Source organism: Sardina pilchardus, chromosome 24 (assembly GCF_963854185.1).
Source record: "Sardina pilchardus chromosome 24, fSarPil1.1, whole genome shotgun sequence".
Classification (NCBI taxonomy): Eukaryota; Metazoa; Chordata; class Actinopteri; order Clupeiformes; family Clupeidae; genus Sardina; species Sardina pilchardus.
The window spans coordinates 19,998,952-20,018,156 of NC_085017.1; the positions used below are offsets into that span (position 1 = coordinate 19,998,952).

Genomic DNA, 19,205 nt, shown 5'->3' on the forward strand with positions numbered 1-19,205 from the left:
AATGCCCTTTGCCACTTTAGTACTAGGGTGTGCAAGTCATCACAATCGATACGGTTTATTATTCACACATATTCTGTTTTATTCCACTGCAAAGTTGAATTATTACAGAAACAAAAGCCAATTACCATCACAGTATACCAGCATGAGGATTTTGTCATGTTTTCTAATGTATTTGTCTATCTGAATGATTTAATTGCAGAATGATGTTAAGTCATGCTGTTCAACTCTAGATTGAATAAAGCCAGAGCAGTGCTATAGCGGCAGTGTGGCGTCGTCAGGACAGATGAATCACATACAGCAATAAAATGAGAAGAAAAACTAGTTTTCTTTTTTTCATTTTGATTTACGTTTTTAGAGCTTTTTTTTTAACTTGTTACTTTCACCATACAGGATTAACTGGAGCTCTTTGATTGACTGATCATGGCATGTTTAACGTGGTATGCTGACTCTTATGACACACATTTCAAACACTACTTTCTGACAGCTGCACATACAGATTACATATTTGGAGTACTTGCTTCAAACAATGCTCCTACTGGGTTAGCAATTTAATTGCAGATATAATTTCAAATAAATTGTGCAGAATCTAGCTATACTTGAACACGGATTTGATCCCATTCATCATGGTTTGATTTCTTAAATAGAACAGAAATATGACTTTGAATGCACTGACCGAAATACTATAATACAGCTCTTCCCATAATGAGTGTTTAGGTGAACATGACCCATTTCGTAGATCTATTTCCAACAATGTTACGGAGGAAATGGATTGGCTCTAACCAGTCAGTCCCTGCGACTGCATTTTCACTTCATATTTTTCATATTACCCCTGAAATGCCTTACAGTATATGCCAGGTACTTGGCTGACTGTGTAGATTATTAGTGTGTTCTGTCAAAGTTATTTTGAGTCGGTATAGTGGTAATGATTACCCTATCAGAAAGGATAAAGATAAAATTAAAAAAAAACCTAACCTGTAACCAAGACCTTGCAATATACTCAATCTCACAGTAAAGCCAGTTTCAGTCAAGAGGTTCTTCAAACTGTACAATAATGACACAGGGCAGTGTGTGTATCTGTACGTGTGTGTGTCTGTGTGTCTGTGTGTCTGTGTGTCTGTGTGTCTGTGTGTCTGTGTGTCTGTGTGTCTGTGTGTCATAGCAACATATCTGTACATCATTAAAGCCACGGAAGCTGTTTTCTAAGGTGCGTGCATGGATTGTGCGTAAGGTTGAAGCTATTTAAAAGCTCCAATTCAGTGATCCACATCAGAAAAGGGGACACGTTGGAGGGCATTGCATAACAGTTCTGGTCATGTTTTAACCAACTATTCACAAACACTACAATATTTTCCTCTTAGCTACATGAGACAGAAGAATACACATTGAGGGTTTTAGCTTGCCTGTACAGTTGAAGCTGGGGAAAAGCAAAGATAAAAAACAACAACAAAGGGAGTCATTTTCAAGTGATGATATTACTCATTTTAAAATGATTATTTCTTCCTATCTAGGATTGTAGGCATCATTCTTCCTTCCTCTCTTTGCCTCCAAACAAAACCCTTACCTCTTTGACAGATCTTTCACACCTTCTCTGTCCCTCTCTCTCTCTCCTGCTCAAACCTCTTTCAGCCCTCCTCAGGCCCTTTAAAGTCCATCTCTCTCTGTCTGTCTCTCCCATTCTGGCAAACAAACGCTGCGCACCACCCTCAGACTCAGTCTCGGCCCTGCCTGAAGGAGGACAGCAGGAAGGGCAACAGGTTGACAGCTGGCCGGTGCTCTTGGAAGCCCAGAGCCACGAGCGCCCCGGCCAACAGCGAGGTCACCCCGGGCAACACCGGCGGCGGGGCCTGCATCACCTATACAGACAGGAGTGAGAAATCGACAGACAGAATTATGGGATACACGTTCAACACATTCTTGCGTGCCCATCCCAAAAGCAACTGTATTTTCATGACTTTTTTTTTTTTTTTTTTTTTTTTAAAAGCTCACCTTTTCCACTCTATGACAGTGAATGAGACCATCAGAGCCCAGGTAGAATGTGGAGAAAGCATCGTAACTCCTACAAAGAGGTGACGAGAAGTCAGATTAATACATACCCTCTGTTCTGATAGGAATGGCCACTATGATGTATATTATGCTCCCAGACATATGGATTCTACACAATGAACAGACCAATGCAGTCAAAACTTCGGAAATCACCTGCATTCAGTATCAACATCTGCATCCTGCATCAATATGCATCAGCCAGAAGGACTGCCAAAAACTAAGGGCTCAATCCAGCTGTTGGGGAAAGGAAATATCTAGCTACAGTGTTACACTCTGGGGGCATAAGTGTCGCACTGTAGCTGCCTGGCAGCTCTAGCTGTCGGCTGCAGCAACTCGAGCTAAGTGGAACGATTTATATTTATATACTATCATTTTCATGCATACCGACTACCTCAAGAAAGAGATCTACCCGTAATTTCCCAACTATTAGCCGCAGCTTATACATTGATTTTTGCAAAATTTATTCCGCTATGAGGTTAATACAGGGGGGCAGTTGATATGGTGTTAATATGGTTTTGTTTCTTTTAACTTGCATAAAACACTGTCCTGCGGCTTATACACAATGCGGCTTATATGCAGGAAATTACTGTATGTGGAAATCCGGAAAATCTCCTTTAAAGGGATAATCCGGAGTGAAATGCACTTTAGATCAGTTTTTCGGACTATTGGGAGTACATACGTTGAGTTGACACCAAAATCATGTCATTCGGATGTATTTTGAGAAAGTTCGAGTTCACCGTTTTTAGCCAAAACTCGTTAGCCTGGAAGTGACCGGGGCAGGTCCTTTCGCCACTACAAAACGCTATTTTTATACCTCTTCTACTGTTCCAAACAACGCTACACTTACGTGGTAGTGAGTAGAGGGTCCCTAAAGCCAAACCGAAGTATCGTCACGTCTTTATGTGGTCGGATAGAGAGTCCAGAATGAATTTAATCGAGTCAGTACCTTTCCGGAAATGTTAGTAAAGTGTTGTTGAAGCGTTGCGCAGCTGCCGCAGCGACATTTCCGGAAGGTACTGACTCGATTAAATTCATTCTGGACTCTCTATCCGACCACATAAAGACGTGGGGATACTTCGTTTTGGCTTTAGGGACCCTCTACTCACTACCACGTAAGTGTAGCGTTGTTTGGAACAGTAGAAGAGGTATAAAAATAGCGTTTTGTAGTGGCGAAAGGACCTGCCCCGGTCACTTCCAGGCTAACGAGTTTTGGCTAAAAACGGTGAACTCGAACTTTCTCAAAATACATCCGAATTACATGATTTTGGTGTCAACTCAACGTATGTACTCCCAATAGTCCGAAAAATTGATCTAAAGTGCATCTAAATTTCACTCCGGATTATCCCTTTAATGCTCTTTACTTGCTTGCATGGTCGTCCTTTCGCTCACCTATAGAGACGGCTCTTGTCCTTCTTGTAGAAGCGCAGCAGCAGCATGTGGAAGGGCAGGCCTCGGATCCTCCAGCGCGCTCGCACCGAGCCGTCCTCGGGGTGCTTGGTCAGCTTCAGCACCTCTATCCGCGCCTCCGCGTAATAGCACAAACACGTCACTCGCCACAGGGACAGGGTCAGCTGATACAGCATACGGCCCCTGCAAAAACGCACACACACACACACACACAAAGATCCTTTTCAGTCTAAAAACTTACATCGGACTATAAATACAAATGCCAGCCCCAAAAATCCAATGTTATTATGAATCATATTTGTCAGGTATTTAATTAATTGAACAAATGTCTGATGGAAAGAATAGCTATTTACTTGGTCTTGGTGTTAATAAGTCCATTGATGAACTCGATGTCATTGGAGTAGAGGCGATAGTCATGAGTTTTCACCAAAAGCTGCGGAAGCTGCAAAAACAACATACCAAGAACGTCAGGTGAGCAGGGGAGTCATAAAAGCACTCATAAAAAGACAAAAACAAGACAAAAATGCAAGATTTTTGAAAAACCTGTTCCTCTCCGTACACCTACCTCTAGCCTCAGCCGCTCATACATTACTGCCAGCTTCTCCTCGTCCTCCCGCTCACGGTCACTCCTGCTCCTCGCTACCCGGTCAGGTTCATCTTCGTAGTAGGAGACCGAGGGGAGTGGGGGGGGGCCTGAGGCCTGCGCCTCTAGTCTGAGCCTCAAGTTAAGCCTATTTCCACTGCTGGCCAAGGGCTCCATCGCCGGGCAGTGAAAACAGTAGAAGTGTGAGCCCAACACAAACGGAGCAGGACAGCCTTCCGTCTCAAAAAGACTCCGGAAGGATCCTGTCTCTTTCCCAAGAGTCGCTCCCTCCGCACATCCTTCTTTCCTGTCCTTCGCTGTAATGCTAATGTCATCCTCCCTGCAACCGTCAACAGTCGTTAAAGGAAGGAGGAGCTCAAAGGGCCTGTTAGGTCCCAGAGCAAGGAGCTCGCTTAGTTTAGCCTGCCCAAAGTGTGACACCTCCACGAGGGTGTGCTGCCCCTCAGACTCCTTGGGTCGCAGCAGCACGCACAAGCTGACCGTCTCGTCCCAGTCCTCATCCAGGACAGCTGCTGTCTGGGGCTGACTCGCATGGTGGAACGGGTGCGACAGGGACGGATGTTTCAGGTTCTGATAGCGTAGGCTGTTTGGTGGTGCCAGGGCCCACGATGCACTGCACAGTGTCCTTGTGGAGCCATTCAAGGGCTGTTCAAGCATCTGCAAATGACACATTTTAATTAATTTCACTTCTGCAAACTATGGCTTATGTACTTTCTCTTATTTCAAGTGTACCTGATATATAGTCCAACATGGCTGCCTTCTGAGTTGACTGCTGCCATGGCTCCAGAGACACCCCACCCAGAAAGCAGCACCCCCTCTGCACACAGCCATTCACCTCAGGAAGGGGCAGGGGTGACCCCAATGACAGATTCAGTGAGCAGACACCATTAGACAAGCTGGAGGGAAGAAACACCACAGTTATCTTTGCTTTGTCTTGGCTTGTTTTTCTCTCTCAACACTAAAAATGCAAATCACCATCACTGCAAATCAACAGTCACACTCAATTTACTGAACCATAATGTTGCAGGTCTCTATTACTTTATGTCGAAATACAACTGCCATCTAGTTATTCCAAGACGCAAAAGCAGCCCAACATCACTATACGATATACGAAGGGTGTGCTGAGACTTTGACCTCTCGTGCTCTTGAAGCTCAGAAAACCACTGAAGCCAAAGTAGCACATGACACATTGAACGTGAGTGGCAGCAGCAAGTTCGGAAATCATTCGATTAACGATAGCTGCAACTTCTGTAGCATGCTAGGCTGGGGCAGTTCGCCAGCAGCAAGGTAGCCTACCTATGATCTCATCTCATTATAGTGTAACGTTAAACACATTATATATCAGGTTTGTTTGCAGAATATACTCACAGACGTGTTCTCACGCATATATAAATAAACTTCTCAGCCGATAACAATGTTACTTAACAGCTAATGTCAACGTTAACTAGTGTCATCCGACTGCAAAATCTCACATTAGCTCATTTCGTGCCAATACTGAGATAACATTAGCTACACCAGAGTGAGAATAATCTACTGTTAATCTAAATCGACGCGCTGGCACAATCAGCCCAAAAAAAACAAAGCAAAGCGGTCCAGCAGACATCTGTTTGGTAACATGCAAACCAAAGCCAGATAGGCAGCACGCTAGCTGTTAGCTAAGCAGTGAGCTAAGGTTATGAAATCCATGTTTGGTTGTGGGCTGATGCCCTGGTGACTACTGTAGCCTGCAAATAGTTAGCCATTTAAATGTGCATGCATACTCCTTACTGTGTATGTAACGTTAAATGACAGTGAAAGTGATTAACCTTTCCTAACACTGACGTATCAGAGAAGGCTGACAGCCATATCATCGAGTGATGACAGACTGATGATGTAGGATTTCTGGCTAACTTTCCAGCAAATAGTAACGTTACTTCACTGGTCCAAAAGTATGCTAATAAGCTAACAGCACAGCTAACTAGCTGGGTAGTAGCTATGCATGCAGTTCCCAAGCAATTTTGCTTACCTTTATTAGTTAACTAGGGCTGTGATGCAGGCGTGTGTTTGTTTGGTCAAACTGTGCAACTCATATTTTATCTCCGCTTACAAGGATTGACGTTTTTCCCGCAATTTCCGAGGCCAGTAGCTAATGTTATACAAAGTCATTCCATCTACCGATGTCCTTGCCAGTCTACAGCCAGCACACTGTTCACAACGCAAGCGTCAAAATGCTTCTAGAACAGTACTCCGCCCATCTACCTCACACACCGGCGTCCCGCTGATTGGCTGGCAATGACTGTTCAATGTTGTGCCAAAAACATTACTTTTATCCATGAACATATTATATAGATTTATATATATAAAAAAATATATATTTAATCTATTACAATTTTAATCCCATAATGCATATGTATTTGCAAAAAAAAAAAAAAGCACCTGCAAATATTTGCACATTACAAACGCTACAGCTGAAGTACTGGTTTTGACCACCATACATTGTTGGCGCTATGACATTTTCAATGAACCGGCTAATACTCACTCTCTCGTAGAAAAAAAAGGAAAATAGGCACAGGCCGCCGCATGCGATTCGCATTAGCTAGCATCCCTGCGCATTTTAAGTACAGCTGGCTGGTGGTCTCCCAGTGGTCCGACAATTATATTAAAATACATTAACAGTTTTCCGAAGCCCATTAACATATTTAAGGACTGAAAATGCCCAAGAAAGCTAAGGAAGTGGAACTGTGGGAAGGAGATGAAGTTGAAACGACAGGTAAGTTAACGGCTAATGTTAGCTAACCTACTACTGGTGAATCCACTTAGCTAACGTAGCTAACGACATTTCAACGAGCCATAATGTAATTGATAGGCAAATATAACGTTAGTCATGTAGTGAGTCGGTTATCGAAGAAAAGCCTAACCAACACCTTGGTTCAGGCTAATGTCACGTTACGTTACTAAAGCTATTCCCATATTACATGAGAACTGAGTCCGTACAGACTATTCAAACGTTACCCATTATTGTTGCGGGCTTTGCGGTTTTCGTGGCTTTTGAGGTACAGTGTAAGCTCACCTGTCAACGTGAACTAGAGCGGAATGTGTAAACCTTGAAGCACAACGTCAGATTTGTGTTAATACTTTGCTACTACTCTAATCGTTAGTAACTTTTAGATGTGTGTTAGCTGAAAGCTTATGCAACAATGCGTCATCGTTTGAAATTGCTGTCCTTTCATCGGTGTTGCTGGCCAACTTTCCCAGGCCAAAGGAAACGGCAATTCTAGCAAAACTGCTGTGCTGTCAGAAAAATAGCTGGCTACCTGGAACATCTACATCACTATCAGCTTCAATTCTCATTGAGGCTCACTCACTGGCCCTGGTTACTGTTGTTGTGTTCACTGCCGTTCATGGTACCCACAAAGCATCTATTCATTTAACCTTAAATGCTTTTATCTAGAAAAAGAAAAAACAGTCAAGAAAGGAAAGAAAGACAAGAAGGGGAAAAAGAGTGTAAGTCTTTGTGTTCCGATTTAGTATGTTTTCATTTTAGTATGTACAGTTGGTGTTGACAGTTGACATGTACCTGCATCACATCCTCATTCATGTGGTCACAGTTTTTTGAGGAGCTGACATCAGATCCTAAACCAGAACAAGAGGAGGAACCCGTCAAAGAAAGTCATTCAAAACAAGTAAGTTCAAATTCACTCCTAGAATTTCCTTCACAAAGTCTCACAATGATTCGGTAGTCCTAAACGTTAGGACCTAAACCCTGAACCCCCTCCGATTTGTGTCCAGCCTCAGAAGAAAAAGAAGGACAGGCGAAAAGGTAAAGGAGGAAATGCTGCTGATGACGACGATGAAGATGTCATGGAGAAGCTCAAAAAGCTGTCGGTACAAGCCAGTGATGAGGATGAAGAGGAGGAGGGTACTGTCAAAAGATAGTCTTTGGCTCATTGGGTCATTTAAAAGGCAGGCAAAGTGCAAAGTCTGTCAACAAGCCAAGCTCTCATGTCCAAACTATTGTTATCGTGTTGTATGTAGGGCTGGGAATCTTCCAGTATCAGTGTGATATCTATGTAAATGCAGAAGAAGAAAAAGACACAAATTATGGAATTATGGATTTATCCATAACATTTCACAACTGAATCAAAACAGAATTTTACAGTTTGCAGAAGATTACCTTCATTGATATTTGCCGCTTATTGATGATATATCACAAAGAGAAGAAATGCAGTACATTGCAGTATTTATTTTGATATTGTGTCCCATCCTAGTTGCATGCGGGAGCATTGAAGAGACTCATCAGTGTTTGCACTGGTCTTATCCATTGTGTTGATTTTGCCTAGCTAATTAAATTAACTTCAGTTAAACTTAAGACTTTGCATTTGCTTACCTTTTAAATTGGGACCCTTTGTCTTAATGCGCTTACCGGTTTGATTTTTGTAATCACAATGATTATTTTTTCTCCTCAGTTGTGGTTCCTAGCAAAGGCGCAAAGAGAAATAAGGTAAGTCCTTGGTGGGAAGCATTGTATTTCACATTTCTGTTCTCCCTGTAGAGCCACTCTTACCCTCTCTCTCATCTTGCTAGGGAGGCAACATTTTTGCTGCTTTAAGTCAGGGACAAAGTGACGATGACAACGATGATGATGATGAGGATGCAGGAGATGACGATGACGAAGAGGAAGAAAAACCATCAAAAAAGAAAGAATCTGTGGTGGGTGGTGATGACATGTCTGTTATGTTTTATGTGTTGCCTTCAATAATTCAGAGCACATTGGGCTTGTGTGGCTAAGTATGTGCATGATGGATATTGTATGGATTGTTATGCATTGCATTACATGATTTACGTATTAATTGCTAATGTGTGTGTGTATTCATAGCACTATTATTATTTATATACTACTCAAGCTTGTCATGTCATATAGCAGAATTATATTGTCAAAGTCTGTGCATATAGAAGGTCTGGGCTAACATGTCATTGAAGCATATTAATCATTGAAACATTAAAGCAACACTAAAGAGTTTTTTGTTACTTAAAATAATGTTCCCCAAAATCATTTCAGTGGTTCATCAACTCGTAACGGTGTGAACGGCACTTCTGCATTCGCTTAACGGCCCTCTTATCGGCTATAATCGCACAGAAGAAAAGTGCTCTAGTGTTGCTTTAATCACACTAACTTTTTGTAGTAGCTGCCATAGTCTCATAAATCCCTTTGTCTTTGTTGTCTATTCTGTTTCTGCCCTGTTCCTTGTTTCTTCTTCTGCTCCATCCCAGTCCTCTGTCTCCCATCTGATCTCACATACTAAATTCACTGCATCGTTACTGTTGGCGGCCGTTCACACACTCTTGCTTGAAACAAATAACCTTGCTTGTGTCGTTCATGTACCATCAGATGTTTAACATCCATGACCTACTGGCTGCTCATGTATAGAAATGTTTATTTGTGACGAAGAAGTCAGAAGAAGTCTTGGTCTTCAAACGACTTTCGTTTTTAGTCGTTAGTCTTTGAAACGTTCATTTGTGCTCTATTTTTTACCGCTTGATTGTGTGGCCTGGGAAAACTCAATGCTGCAAGCTTTTCTCATACAGAACATGGCATAATATTTGATTTGAAAAAAACAGTTCTCAAATTCTGTGTGCATCTGTCTGTGCCTGTATGTCCGTGACACAGGAAGTGCCAAAAGGCAAGAAAAAAGATAAGCCTAAGCCCAAGAAGATCAAGGTGGGTAAGAGAACCTGGTCACCGTACCATGATGTGACACATTCACGTCTCCACTACATACGCACATCACTCTTCTCAACCACCATACCCCTCCCTACCCAACCCAACCCAACCCTATCCCACACCACCCCATCCCACTTACCCTCCATTTCCCCTCCTCATGTCGCTCTTGTGTTCAATCTCATCCAGCAGTGGGAAAGGATGCTGAGGACATACCTCTTGATAATCTCCATCTTTCCATTTTCATTCATTCTCTTTTTCCTGCATACTTTCTCTTATATTGTTATGCCCAATTTAAGAATGACCTGAATAAATTAACCTCTTAATGATTTCCCCCTCCCTCCAAATTAAGGATGCATCCGAGGACGAGCAGGAGGACAGTGAGAAAAAGGATGAAGAGAAGAAGGCCTTGAAGAAGAACAAGAAGGCAGTAGCCAAAACATCTAAGGTTAGACATCAGGACCCTATGTGTTATGCATGTCAACTCTACCTTTACTTGTCACACTTAAGAAACAATACCTTGTTGTTTTTTACATATATAGGTTAGTCTGGGGCATGCCTCATCATTTTAAAGGAGAATTACCCACTATTATCTTCCAGCAAATATTTAGAGAATAGCCCTTTGCACAAAGTGATCATTTGTCCTTACCGGATTCAGCAACACAAAAGGGCATATTGTATGCCCATTGCCCAGTAACCTACAAATACAGCGTCCTATTATACAAATAACTGTAAGGAAGCCATAGTTGAGATTGAAAATGTAGGGCCCTCTGTCTTTATCTCTGAAGTCTCCAGAAGTTGATGAGGAGAATGAAGCTGAAGCTGAAACATCACAGAAGAAAGGCAAGAAAGAACAGCCCATGGTGAGTGGGTCCTACCTTGTTGAGCACTTTTGTCAGGTTGTGCGAGTCCCTGGTTTTAAAAAACGCATTCCAATATGAATTTGCTTCAATTACAGAAAGCCAAGCCAAGTCAAGCCAAGTCAAGTAAAGATGACGACGACGAAGAAGACGAGGATGACAGTGATGGGGACGACACACTGATGGTACAAGCCTCGCCTCCACTTCTCAAATTCAGCTTGGTCAGCAGATAGATGTTTTGCCTTGTTGAAGGTCCTCGCCTCTGTCCTTACCAGTGTCCTTTGTTTGTGCCATTGGTCCTTCCCGACAGAGTGCAGAAGATGCCATAAGAGAGCAGCTGGAGAAAGAAAAGGGCGAGGACCCCTTTGCCAACATGAGCAAAAAGGAAAAGAAGAAGAAAAAGAAGATGGTAGGCAGGCTTTGTTGATGGTCACAGGACTGCGGGTTGTTTTGGGTCCATGTGTGTGATTTGAAGGCTTTGACGGTATGTGTTGCTGTTTGACAGATGGAGTATGAGAGGCAGGTGGCCAGTGTGCGCGCTCAGAATGCTTCAGAGGGAGACTTCTCGGTCTCAGTGGCAGAGATGTCGTCCAGGCAAGCCATGTTAGAGAACGCTTCTGACATCAAGGTAATATGGCTGTTGTAATATGGCTCACTTTTGAGATCTGTTTACTGTTTTTCTCTTTCTACACACACACACACACACACACACACACACACACACACACACACACACACACACACACACACACACACACACACACACACACACACACACACACACACACACACACACACACACATCCCTGATAACTTTAACATTGGTTTCAAGGAGCATTTGAGAGTCTTTTTCCAAAAGATAGCTTTACCATATCATGTCATACCTTACCATACCTGAAAAAGCTCTGAAGATTTTGGTTGACCTGTGTTAAAATCCCTCCTTCTCCCATCAGCTGGAAAGATTCAGTATATCGGCTCATGGAAAGGAGCTCTTTGTAAACGCTGACCTACTGATTGTTGCTGGAAGGCGTTATGGTTTAGTTGGACCTAATGGGTAAGTTGGTATTTGTAAATAATTTGATACTTATGTTCTGTTTTAATATTGAAGTATTCCTCTATCAGAAATTGATATAAAGTTATTACACAGACACAAATAGAATGTGAGAGGGAAAAAAATGGTATGGTAAAAATGGTACTCAATGTATGGTCAAAATGACTAACACAGCATTTTCTTGACTATTTCAGAAAAGGAAAGACCACACTTTTGAAGCACATTGCCAACAGAGCCCTCAGCATCCCACCTAATATTGATGTACTCCTTTGTGAACAAGGTAACAGCTCATTATATTAAGAAAACAAAATGTGTGTTCAAGAATGTAGTCTGTCATTAATGTAATTATCCCAGCCCGGTTTTATTTCCTCCGCCAAGGAGGTATATGTTTTCATCGGGGACCGGCGTCTGTTTGTCTGTCTGTCTGTCTGTTTGTCTGTTTGTTAGCAAGATAACTGAAAAAGTTATGGATGGATTTCAATGAAATGAAAGGTCGGACATGACCCAAGGAAGAAACGATTACATTTTGGGACTGCTCCGTAATTCTGTCGGGATACCAGAAGCTTTATGTATTTATCTTAGTGGTGTAATGGCATGGTATGGCCATGTGGTGGCGATCTGAATAGTTTAGGTTCAAATGTATGACAACCTAGGAAGAACAATGCAGGCGGAGGTAGCTGCGCTCTCTGAGTGCTTTTCTAGTTTAGCATGTGTTGATATTGATGTCAGGATACTTAAGATTTTGTATACTGACGACTTGATACTTGGTGTTCAAGCATTTCATTTCCTTCTGTTGCTCACATACTTAATTTTCTCCTCTGTGTGTGTGTGTGTGTGTGTGTGTGTGTGTGTGCTTGTGTACGCAGAGGTCATCGCTGACGACACCCCGGCTGTGCAGGCCGTGCTGAAAGCAGACACGCGGCGAACGAAACTTCTGGAGGAGGAGAGACAACTGCAGAATCTTCTAGAGAAAGGAGACGACAGCGTCTCTGAAAGGCTTGAGAAGGTAAGGAGTGGAGGGTGACTGTAGCATCATTAGCTATCTGCTTATGAAAACCAGGATGGTATTCCCTCAAAATACTGGCAGAAGGAAGTTGCACAGTTGCACAGTTGCACAGTCACCCACCACCCAGCTTTGTGTGTAACTTGTAAGTGCACTTGTGTCCGCAGGTTTACGAGGAGTTGAGGGCCATCGGAGCTGCCGCCGCTGAGGCGAAGGCTCGCCGGATCTTGGCAGGTCTCGGCTTCACGTCCGAGATGCAGAACCGACCCACCAAGAAGTTCTCCGGAGGCTGGAGGATGAGAGTCTCCCTGGCCAGGTCAGTGTCACATTCTACTGATGCTTCAAAGGAGTTCTGGTCTCAAATGAACTTCATTATAGAAACTTCACCGTTTCTAGAATCTGAACACCCTCAGTAGGCATTTTATTTTGATTATTTACATATTAATAATATCCCATTATCTTATGAAAAGGAATAATAATGAACTAAAAAATGTTAATCAAGGGAATTTGATGAGGCAGGCAAAGCATTCTCTGATCGACCATCCAAAACCCCTACAGAGCTGTGTGCTCCTGGACTGAAAGTTTTTTGACTGTTACTCCAGTAAAAGATTGAACTGACAAATACACAGTCAGTGCTACCAGTTTGTGTCAGCCCCATGAGCCAATTAAGTAATATACCCTGAGAGGCCATAGTTTACACTGATTTTAGAACAGCAATTCCCCAATTTCTTTTCTTTTTGTATTTTTGTATTTTTGTATTTTTTTTGTGGTAGTGCATTAATATAGAATGAAATATGGTCAAGGTGTTTGTTTGTGTTGGATTTTACAACGGCATCGAACGCGATTCAGCCAATCATAATCAAGGACCTGAACCGGAACCGTTTTAGAAATGTAAATAAATGTGCCTTCCTGTGTCTCCCCTCAGGGCTCTCTTCATGGAGCCAACGCTGCTGATGCTGGATGAGCCGACCAACCATCTGGATCTGAACGCTGTCATCTGGCTAAATAAGTACGGAACTAACGCTTTTATCATATAGCCATTGTCTGCACGTGAAGATGTTTTTATGTCTGTGCTTGTTTGTTTTCTACTGACAAAAGGAAAGGTCATAAACATCAGTTAGCTTGAGGATAACACTCTCTCTCACTCTCTCTTGTCCCCTCTCTTTCTCTACAGTTATCTCCAAGGCTGGAAGAAGACTCTTCTTATTGTTTCCCACGACCAGAGTTTCTTGGATGAAGTCTGTACAGATATTGTTCACTTAGACATGCAGAAGCTCTTTTACTACAGAGGAAACTACTGTGAGTATACTCGTAGATTTGGCATGCACCTTGCCAACCTTGACCGTTGTACTTATTGTAAACATTTTGTAATTTATTCAGGCTTTCTGTGTTATTTGTTTCTTAGTGACCTTCAAGAAGATGTACGTCCAGAAGCAGAAGGAGCTTCTGAAACAATATGAGAAACAGGAGAAGAAACTCAAAGACCTAAAAGCTGGAGGGAAATCCACCAAACAGGCTGTAAGTTCTGTAACATTGCTGTTATCTTTCTGGGTGTCTCTGCTCACATATAGCCAAACTCATTTCCTCAAGACAAATAACGTGTTTCTTTACCACACCATCACAGAATTTACAGTAGTAATAATAAGTGGTGTTCTTTCATTTAAACACCTTTAATCTTAAAGGAGTACTAGTCAGACTGTAATTCAAATCAAAAAGCAAAGATCACCAGACCAGAGAAAAGGTGCCATTGTGTGATAACCAAAGCCGAGAAATTGCTGGCATCACACAAGGATTTCTTTTAACACGGTGAAGCACCCAGTCTCCATCATGTGCTCTTTCCTCCGTTCTCAGGAGAAGCAGACTAAAGAGGCCCTGACCAGGAAGCAGCAGAAGGGCAAGAAGAAGGGCCTGGAGGAGGAGAGCCACGAGGCCCCAGAGCTGCTGAAGAGGCCCAGGGAGTACACGGTCAAGTTCACCTTCCCCAACCCACCGCCCCTCTCGCCACCCATCCTCGGCCTGCACGGTGAGTTTTTTTTTTCCTTCCGAGTTTCGAGTTTCTCTTTGCCTCTGTTGCTTTTCTTGCTGAAATACACTTTTTTTTTTTTTCATTTCAATTTTGTTTGGTCTTTTTTAATCGTGAGTGTACTGATATACTAATGTCTAATGGATTTTTTAATTTGCATACTATTTCTTATAGGTGTTGACTTCACCTATTCCGGCCAGAAGGCGCTGTTTAAGAATGTGGACTTTGGTATTGATATGGAGTCCAGAAGTAAGTTAATGTAGTTGCTTCAAGATACTAAATATCGAACTCTCAAGGATCATGATCAATTCCCCTGTGTTGTGCTGATTGTCAAGCTAACACAAACATTTCCTCCAGTTTGCATAGTCGGGCCCAACGGAGTGGGAAAGAGTACATTGCTGCTGCTCTTGACTGGAAAGTTGAATCCTGTAAGTATATATATTTTTATGTTTTTATTTATTTATTTATTTTAAGACGTCGTCTGTGTGTGACTGGCTATGTTTGTTTTTTTTCTCTGTTAATTATAGACGAAAGGAGAGATGAGAAAGAACCATCGTTTGGTAAGTAAAATATTTTGAGTTTCAGTTATCCTAAGTTGTCTTACTGCGCATGCTACACCAGTGATTGTAACCATTTTATCTTTGTGGATCTTTTTGATGGGCCAGACATTGTGCCACAGGTCAGGCTCACAACAAGTTCTGGCTCTTTTGACGTAAAAGCACACAAAATTACTGAAGTAATTTATTTTGTGGCAATGACTAGTGTGCACAGTGGACATTGTAATCATATATACTTTTTGTGTCTTGTGTCTTTACAGAAAGTGGGCTTCTTTAACCAGCAGTATGCTGATCAGCTGAACATGGAAGAGGCAGCCACAGAGTACCTCCAGAGGAACTTTAACCTGCCCTATCAGGACAGCAGAAAATGCCTGGGCCGTTTCGGCTTGGAGAGCCATGCGCACACCATTCAGATCTCTAAACTGTCCGGTAACTATAGCAACTTCACTACCTCAGCGTCAGTCGTGTAGAAGAAAACAACTCTGATTTCACACAATGGGATGAGGTTGTTAGGTTATCATGTTGACATATACTCTGTTGCTAGGACACTGACAAATGTTTTGATTCTGATTCCACAGGAGGTCAAAAAGCAAGAGTGGTGTTTGCAGAACTGGCATGCAGACAACCTGATGTCCTGATCCTGGTGAGTCTCCTCAATTGCACCCTCATCTCAACTAGCTTGATGTAAAACTGACTTAAATGTCGCTTATGTATGGCTGACTCAGATATCACTTTCTCTTGTTTGAAAGGATGAGCCCACAAATAACTTGGATATTGAATCAATTGATGCCTTATCTGATGCCATCAATGAATACAAAGGAGGTATGTTGTCTAAAAGCAATTCAACATGTTTCTCATTAAACGTGTAATGACATTGTATTATGTTGTATTGTTTCCTCCACACTCCACACATATTGTGAACTCTTCCTAACTAATGGCAAATGCCTCACCCTCCCAGCTGTGATCATTGTGAGCCACGACGCCCGACTGATCACAGAGACCCAGTGTACGATGTGGGTGGTGGAGGACCAGTCAGTCAACCAGATCGACGGCGACTTTGACGAATACAAGCGTGAGGTGCTGGAGGCCCTGGGGGAGACACTTGTACACCAACCCAAAGTCTGATCCTAGAACTGAAGACCCAAGACTGCAAAAACAACAGCAAAAAATAAAGCCCTTCAATAAAAAAAACTGACTATGTGCTAGTGTGCACTTGGCTGCTTTGCAGTTGAAATGTCCAAGGTTCTCTTGACATGTATTCTGGCTTTGAAGATGACCCGAGTTATAGTCGGAGTCAAGTATAGTTGAGAGAACCAAAAGGCCAGACCAGGAAAAAGTGTGCCACTTAACCAAAAACAGGCTGAACAGATCATTTTTTGTGACTAAAGATGTAGTTAAATAACTTAAGCTGTTAAGGGACAGTGAAGTGTGTGTAATGTACCATAGCACACTCCTCAGTTTACCTCCAGTTGTCTGAATTCACCAGTGTTTAACACACAGAATACTTGTATAAGTGTTCAGTGGGGAATTGAGACCTCAGGGGTGTCATGCTGAAGACATTGGCCACATCATGTGTTTGAAATCTGTCTTTAAAGATTAGATTCACAAGTACTTACATACATTGCTTGGATATTGACATTAATACATAGCTAAAATGAATATCAACCACATCCTGTGATGTGGGTGAGGCAAAATATTCAATATTGTCAAAGCAAATAAAATGGATTTTGCATCACATTATCCACTTGTGTTTTTATTTAATGTGCTTAACACAATTTGATATGATAATTTATCTCATCTTCCTGAAACATCTGTCCATCTACCATGACTTGAACAATCACAAGAAACTAAGTTTCACCTCAGGGATGAGCAACAGGGCATGACAATGGTATCAATTCAACACTACTGAGGGATAGACAAGTAATGACCAACAATTACTTGTCTTCTGTAATGTAACCATAATTGCAGGCATTATACAAGACATCAACAGTGAAAGCCACACGTTAGGCCTATGCCTTTATATCCCCACAAGTACACACTACTGTTTCAGGTAGGATTTGTATATCTTCTTTACTCGTGCCAATTCCCGTTCATCTGGAACCATGCTTCCATACCACTGATACCAAGGTTCACCAGCCTTTACAACAGTGGGAGGAGGTGTTTTTCCCACGGCTGCATGGGAATTGGAGTAGTCCTCCCCTGAGAAATCCACATGAGGTACCTGTACAGGTATCAAGCCTGAGGAGATACAGAAAAAATATCAAAGTATAATCATTGAATCAAGATTGGACATTTTTGCTAACAGGTTCATCTGTGTTGGCCCAAGCTAACTTTAATCAAGGAAAATAAGTCAATGAATGAAGCCATACCATGGTCCCGAGCTGTCTCTATCGCAGTGTTAAGCTGTTTCTGTTGTTTCATGCACACACCTGGATGTCACATAGAGAATTATTCTTTACACATTATATTGACCTTAATGGGTCACTGCCATGTCATTCAAGCAACTTCATATGGGTTACATACGTACCTGTTCTTGTGGAATCCAAGACCAAACCCGTGTAAGGACTAACAAACTGCTGCAACAACTTCACATTCTATATGCAAAACAAATAAGGCAATGAATAAATGACTGCAGTATTATTTCTTGAGATCAGAACAGAAGCTGTAAATGTTAGAAGAAAATCGTTGAGACCTGGTAGTGAATTATGACATTTGGATCTCTGCAGATGGGACAGGGATTGCCGCAAGTTTTATCTCCTCTCTACGAAACAGATAGCTCCAGTCAGTAGATGTTATACTATTACGCCTGAAGCACACATTAAGCTCATCAACATGTGATTGAGTTGGACAATGTGATTGACGCACAATACAGGTTTTACGTGTTTTCTGCGGCGGAATCCCCCCTTTATGGTTTCTCCTGTAGTCGAGCCACACTGGTTTTGATCCGTAGCGGTCAATATACTCTGCGAATGACATGAAAGACTGAGTGTTTGACGAACATCCAGCTATGGTTCAGGCATCTATGCAAAATTAACCGGAAATACGTTTACCTTCGCTCTCCAAATAATCCCAGGGTCTGTCTTTATACCGGGACAAAGCAAGGGTAGCTGCAACGTCCTCATCAGATGATGCTGGTGTACAAAACGACCGATAAACCTGCACACAAGGACTTCCAACTCGGTGGCACCTTACGACAGGTAACGAAACATGTCCTCCCTTTAACAAGAATAATCATAACACCGTTACTCTATGTTTTGGTCAACACGTGCATTCTTTTACAGCGTACAAATTACACACAGTCAAACTATGAAAGGGTTTGAGTTTATGTACCAGTGTTGCTAAAGCTAATACTAGCTTGAATTGGTCGATACGTTATAAGTTATGATACATTTAATGGCATCTCAACTGCAATTATCAAACTAACATGCTATTCAATTTTCGAAAACACAATCTTGGGAATATTTCATACCCGAACCTCTCGTAAACTTTGATAGAGAATGTTAGTCCGACACAAGAGTCTTCCAATGCTTCTCAAGGGGGCCGCCATTTTGGTTGATATGAAGGGTCAAAGTTAAAACTAACGGAAGTGATTAATCATCGGAAGTATTTTTAAATTTATTCAGATTCTCTAGTTTATTTCACAATTAAATATCAACCGTTGCTTCAATCATATCTGCTTAAACACAGGTGTTATATCAGTTACATTTGTTTAGCTGCAGAAACATTTACCTAGCCAAGTACATTAACATTACCCGTTCTCTTCTGAAAGGCAGGTTCAAGACTAACCATACTTTTCAGTATTTCTGAAATAGTTATTTTATTGCAGTGATTTAGGTTTGATGTGGTGAATATGGTTTGTTAAATGTGCTGTAGCTGGGGGGGGTGGGGGATGGGCTGAAGATTGTCCTTCACAGAGTAGAGAGGTCGTGTTCAGAGGAGGGGCCTCGTGTAGAACTCCA

At 42.0% G+C, this 19,205-nt stretch overlaps 3 protein-coding genes across 8 annotated transcripts; 1 reads left to right on the plus strand and 2 right to left on the minus strand.

The window, feature by feature from the left end:
* Nucleotides 1-1,289: 1,289 nt before the first annotated feature.
* c24h6orf136 (chromosome 24 C6orf136 homolog) lies at nucleotides 1,290-7,215 on the minus strand. Of its 4 annotated transcripts, XR_009937153.1 has the most exons (8): nucleotides 6,060-6,237; nucleotides 4,787-4,950; nucleotides 4,016-4,711; nucleotides 3,804-3,892; nucleotides 3,433-3,633; nucleotides 1,987-2,056; nucleotides 1,562-1,853; nucleotides 1,290-1,414 (listed from the first exon to the last, which is right to left on the minus strand). XR_009937153.1 is itself a non-coding variant. In XM_062528904.1 (7 exons), exons 2-7 carry the CDS (start codon nucleotides 4,883-4,885, stop codon nucleotides 1,710-1,712), a joined length of 1,299 nt encoding a protein of 432 aa, XP_062384888.1. In that variant the 5' UTR covers nucleotides 4,886-4,950; nucleotides 7,104-7,215; the 3' UTR covers nucleotides 1,290-1,709. The 4 variants fall into 4 exon arrangements, 3 of the variants coding, with proteins under 3 accessions (XP_062384888.1, XP_062384887.1, XP_062384889.1); XM_062528904.1 differs by lacking the exon at nucleotides 6,060-6,237 and adding an exon at nucleotides 7,104-7,215 and having other exon boundaries at nucleotides 1,290-1,853; XM_062528903.1 differs by having other exon boundaries at nucleotides 1,290-1,853.
* On the plus strand, nucleotides 6,581-16,981 carry abcf1 (ATP-binding cassette, sub-family F (GCN20), member 1). Of its 2 annotated transcripts, XM_062528901.1 has the most exons (27): nucleotides 6,582-6,803; nucleotides 7,485-7,537; nucleotides 7,642-7,716; nucleotides 7,823-7,952; nucleotides 8,500-8,534; nucleotides 8,618-8,743; nucleotides 9,702-9,752; nucleotides 10,105-10,200; nucleotides 10,541-10,615; nucleotides 10,711-10,797; nucleotides 10,923-11,021; nucleotides 11,118-11,240; nucleotides 11,566-11,666; nucleotides 11,858-11,943; nucleotides 12,530-12,669; nucleotides 12,834-12,982; nucleotides 13,592-13,675; nucleotides 13,841-13,965; nucleotides 14,072-14,184; nucleotides 14,518-14,689; nucleotides 14,864-14,938; nucleotides 15,047-15,117; nucleotides 15,217-15,249; nucleotides 15,507-15,675; nucleotides 15,825-15,889; nucleotides 15,996-16,068; nucleotides 16,205-16,981. In XM_062528901.1, exons 1-27 carry the CDS (start codon nucleotides 6,746-6,748, stop codon nucleotides 16,369-16,371), a joined length of 2,631 nt encoding a protein of 876 aa, XP_062384885.1. In that variant the 5' UTR covers nucleotides 6,582-6,745; the 3' UTR covers nucleotides 16,372-16,981. The 2 variants fall into 2 exon arrangements, with proteins under 2 accessions (XP_062384886.1, XP_062384885.1); XM_062528902.1 differs by lacking the exon at nucleotides 9,702-9,752 and having other exon boundaries at nucleotides 6,581-6,803.
* Nucleotides 16,982-16,983: 2 nt separating this feature from the next.
* Nucleotides 16,984-18,811, minus strand: mrps18b (mitochondrial ribosomal protein S18B). 2 transcript variants are annotated; one of them, XM_062528906.1, is made up of 7 exons: nucleotides 18,716-18,811; nucleotides 18,297-18,462; nucleotides 18,112-18,209; nucleotides 17,939-18,007; nucleotides 17,774-17,840; nucleotides 17,616-17,675; nucleotides 16,984-17,484 (listed from the first exon to the last, which is right to left on the minus strand). In XM_062528906.1, exons 1-7 carry the CDS (start codon nucleotides 18,791-18,793, stop codon nucleotides 17,285-17,287), a joined length of 738 nt encoding a protein of 245 aa, XP_062384890.1. In that variant the 5' UTR covers nucleotides 18,794-18,811; the 3' UTR covers nucleotides 16,984-17,284. The 2 variants fall into 2 exon arrangements, with proteins under 2 accessions (XP_062384890.1, XP_062384892.1); XM_062528908.1 differs by having other exon boundaries at nucleotides 18,722-18,799.
* Nucleotides 18,812-19,205: the final 394 nt, after the last annotated feature.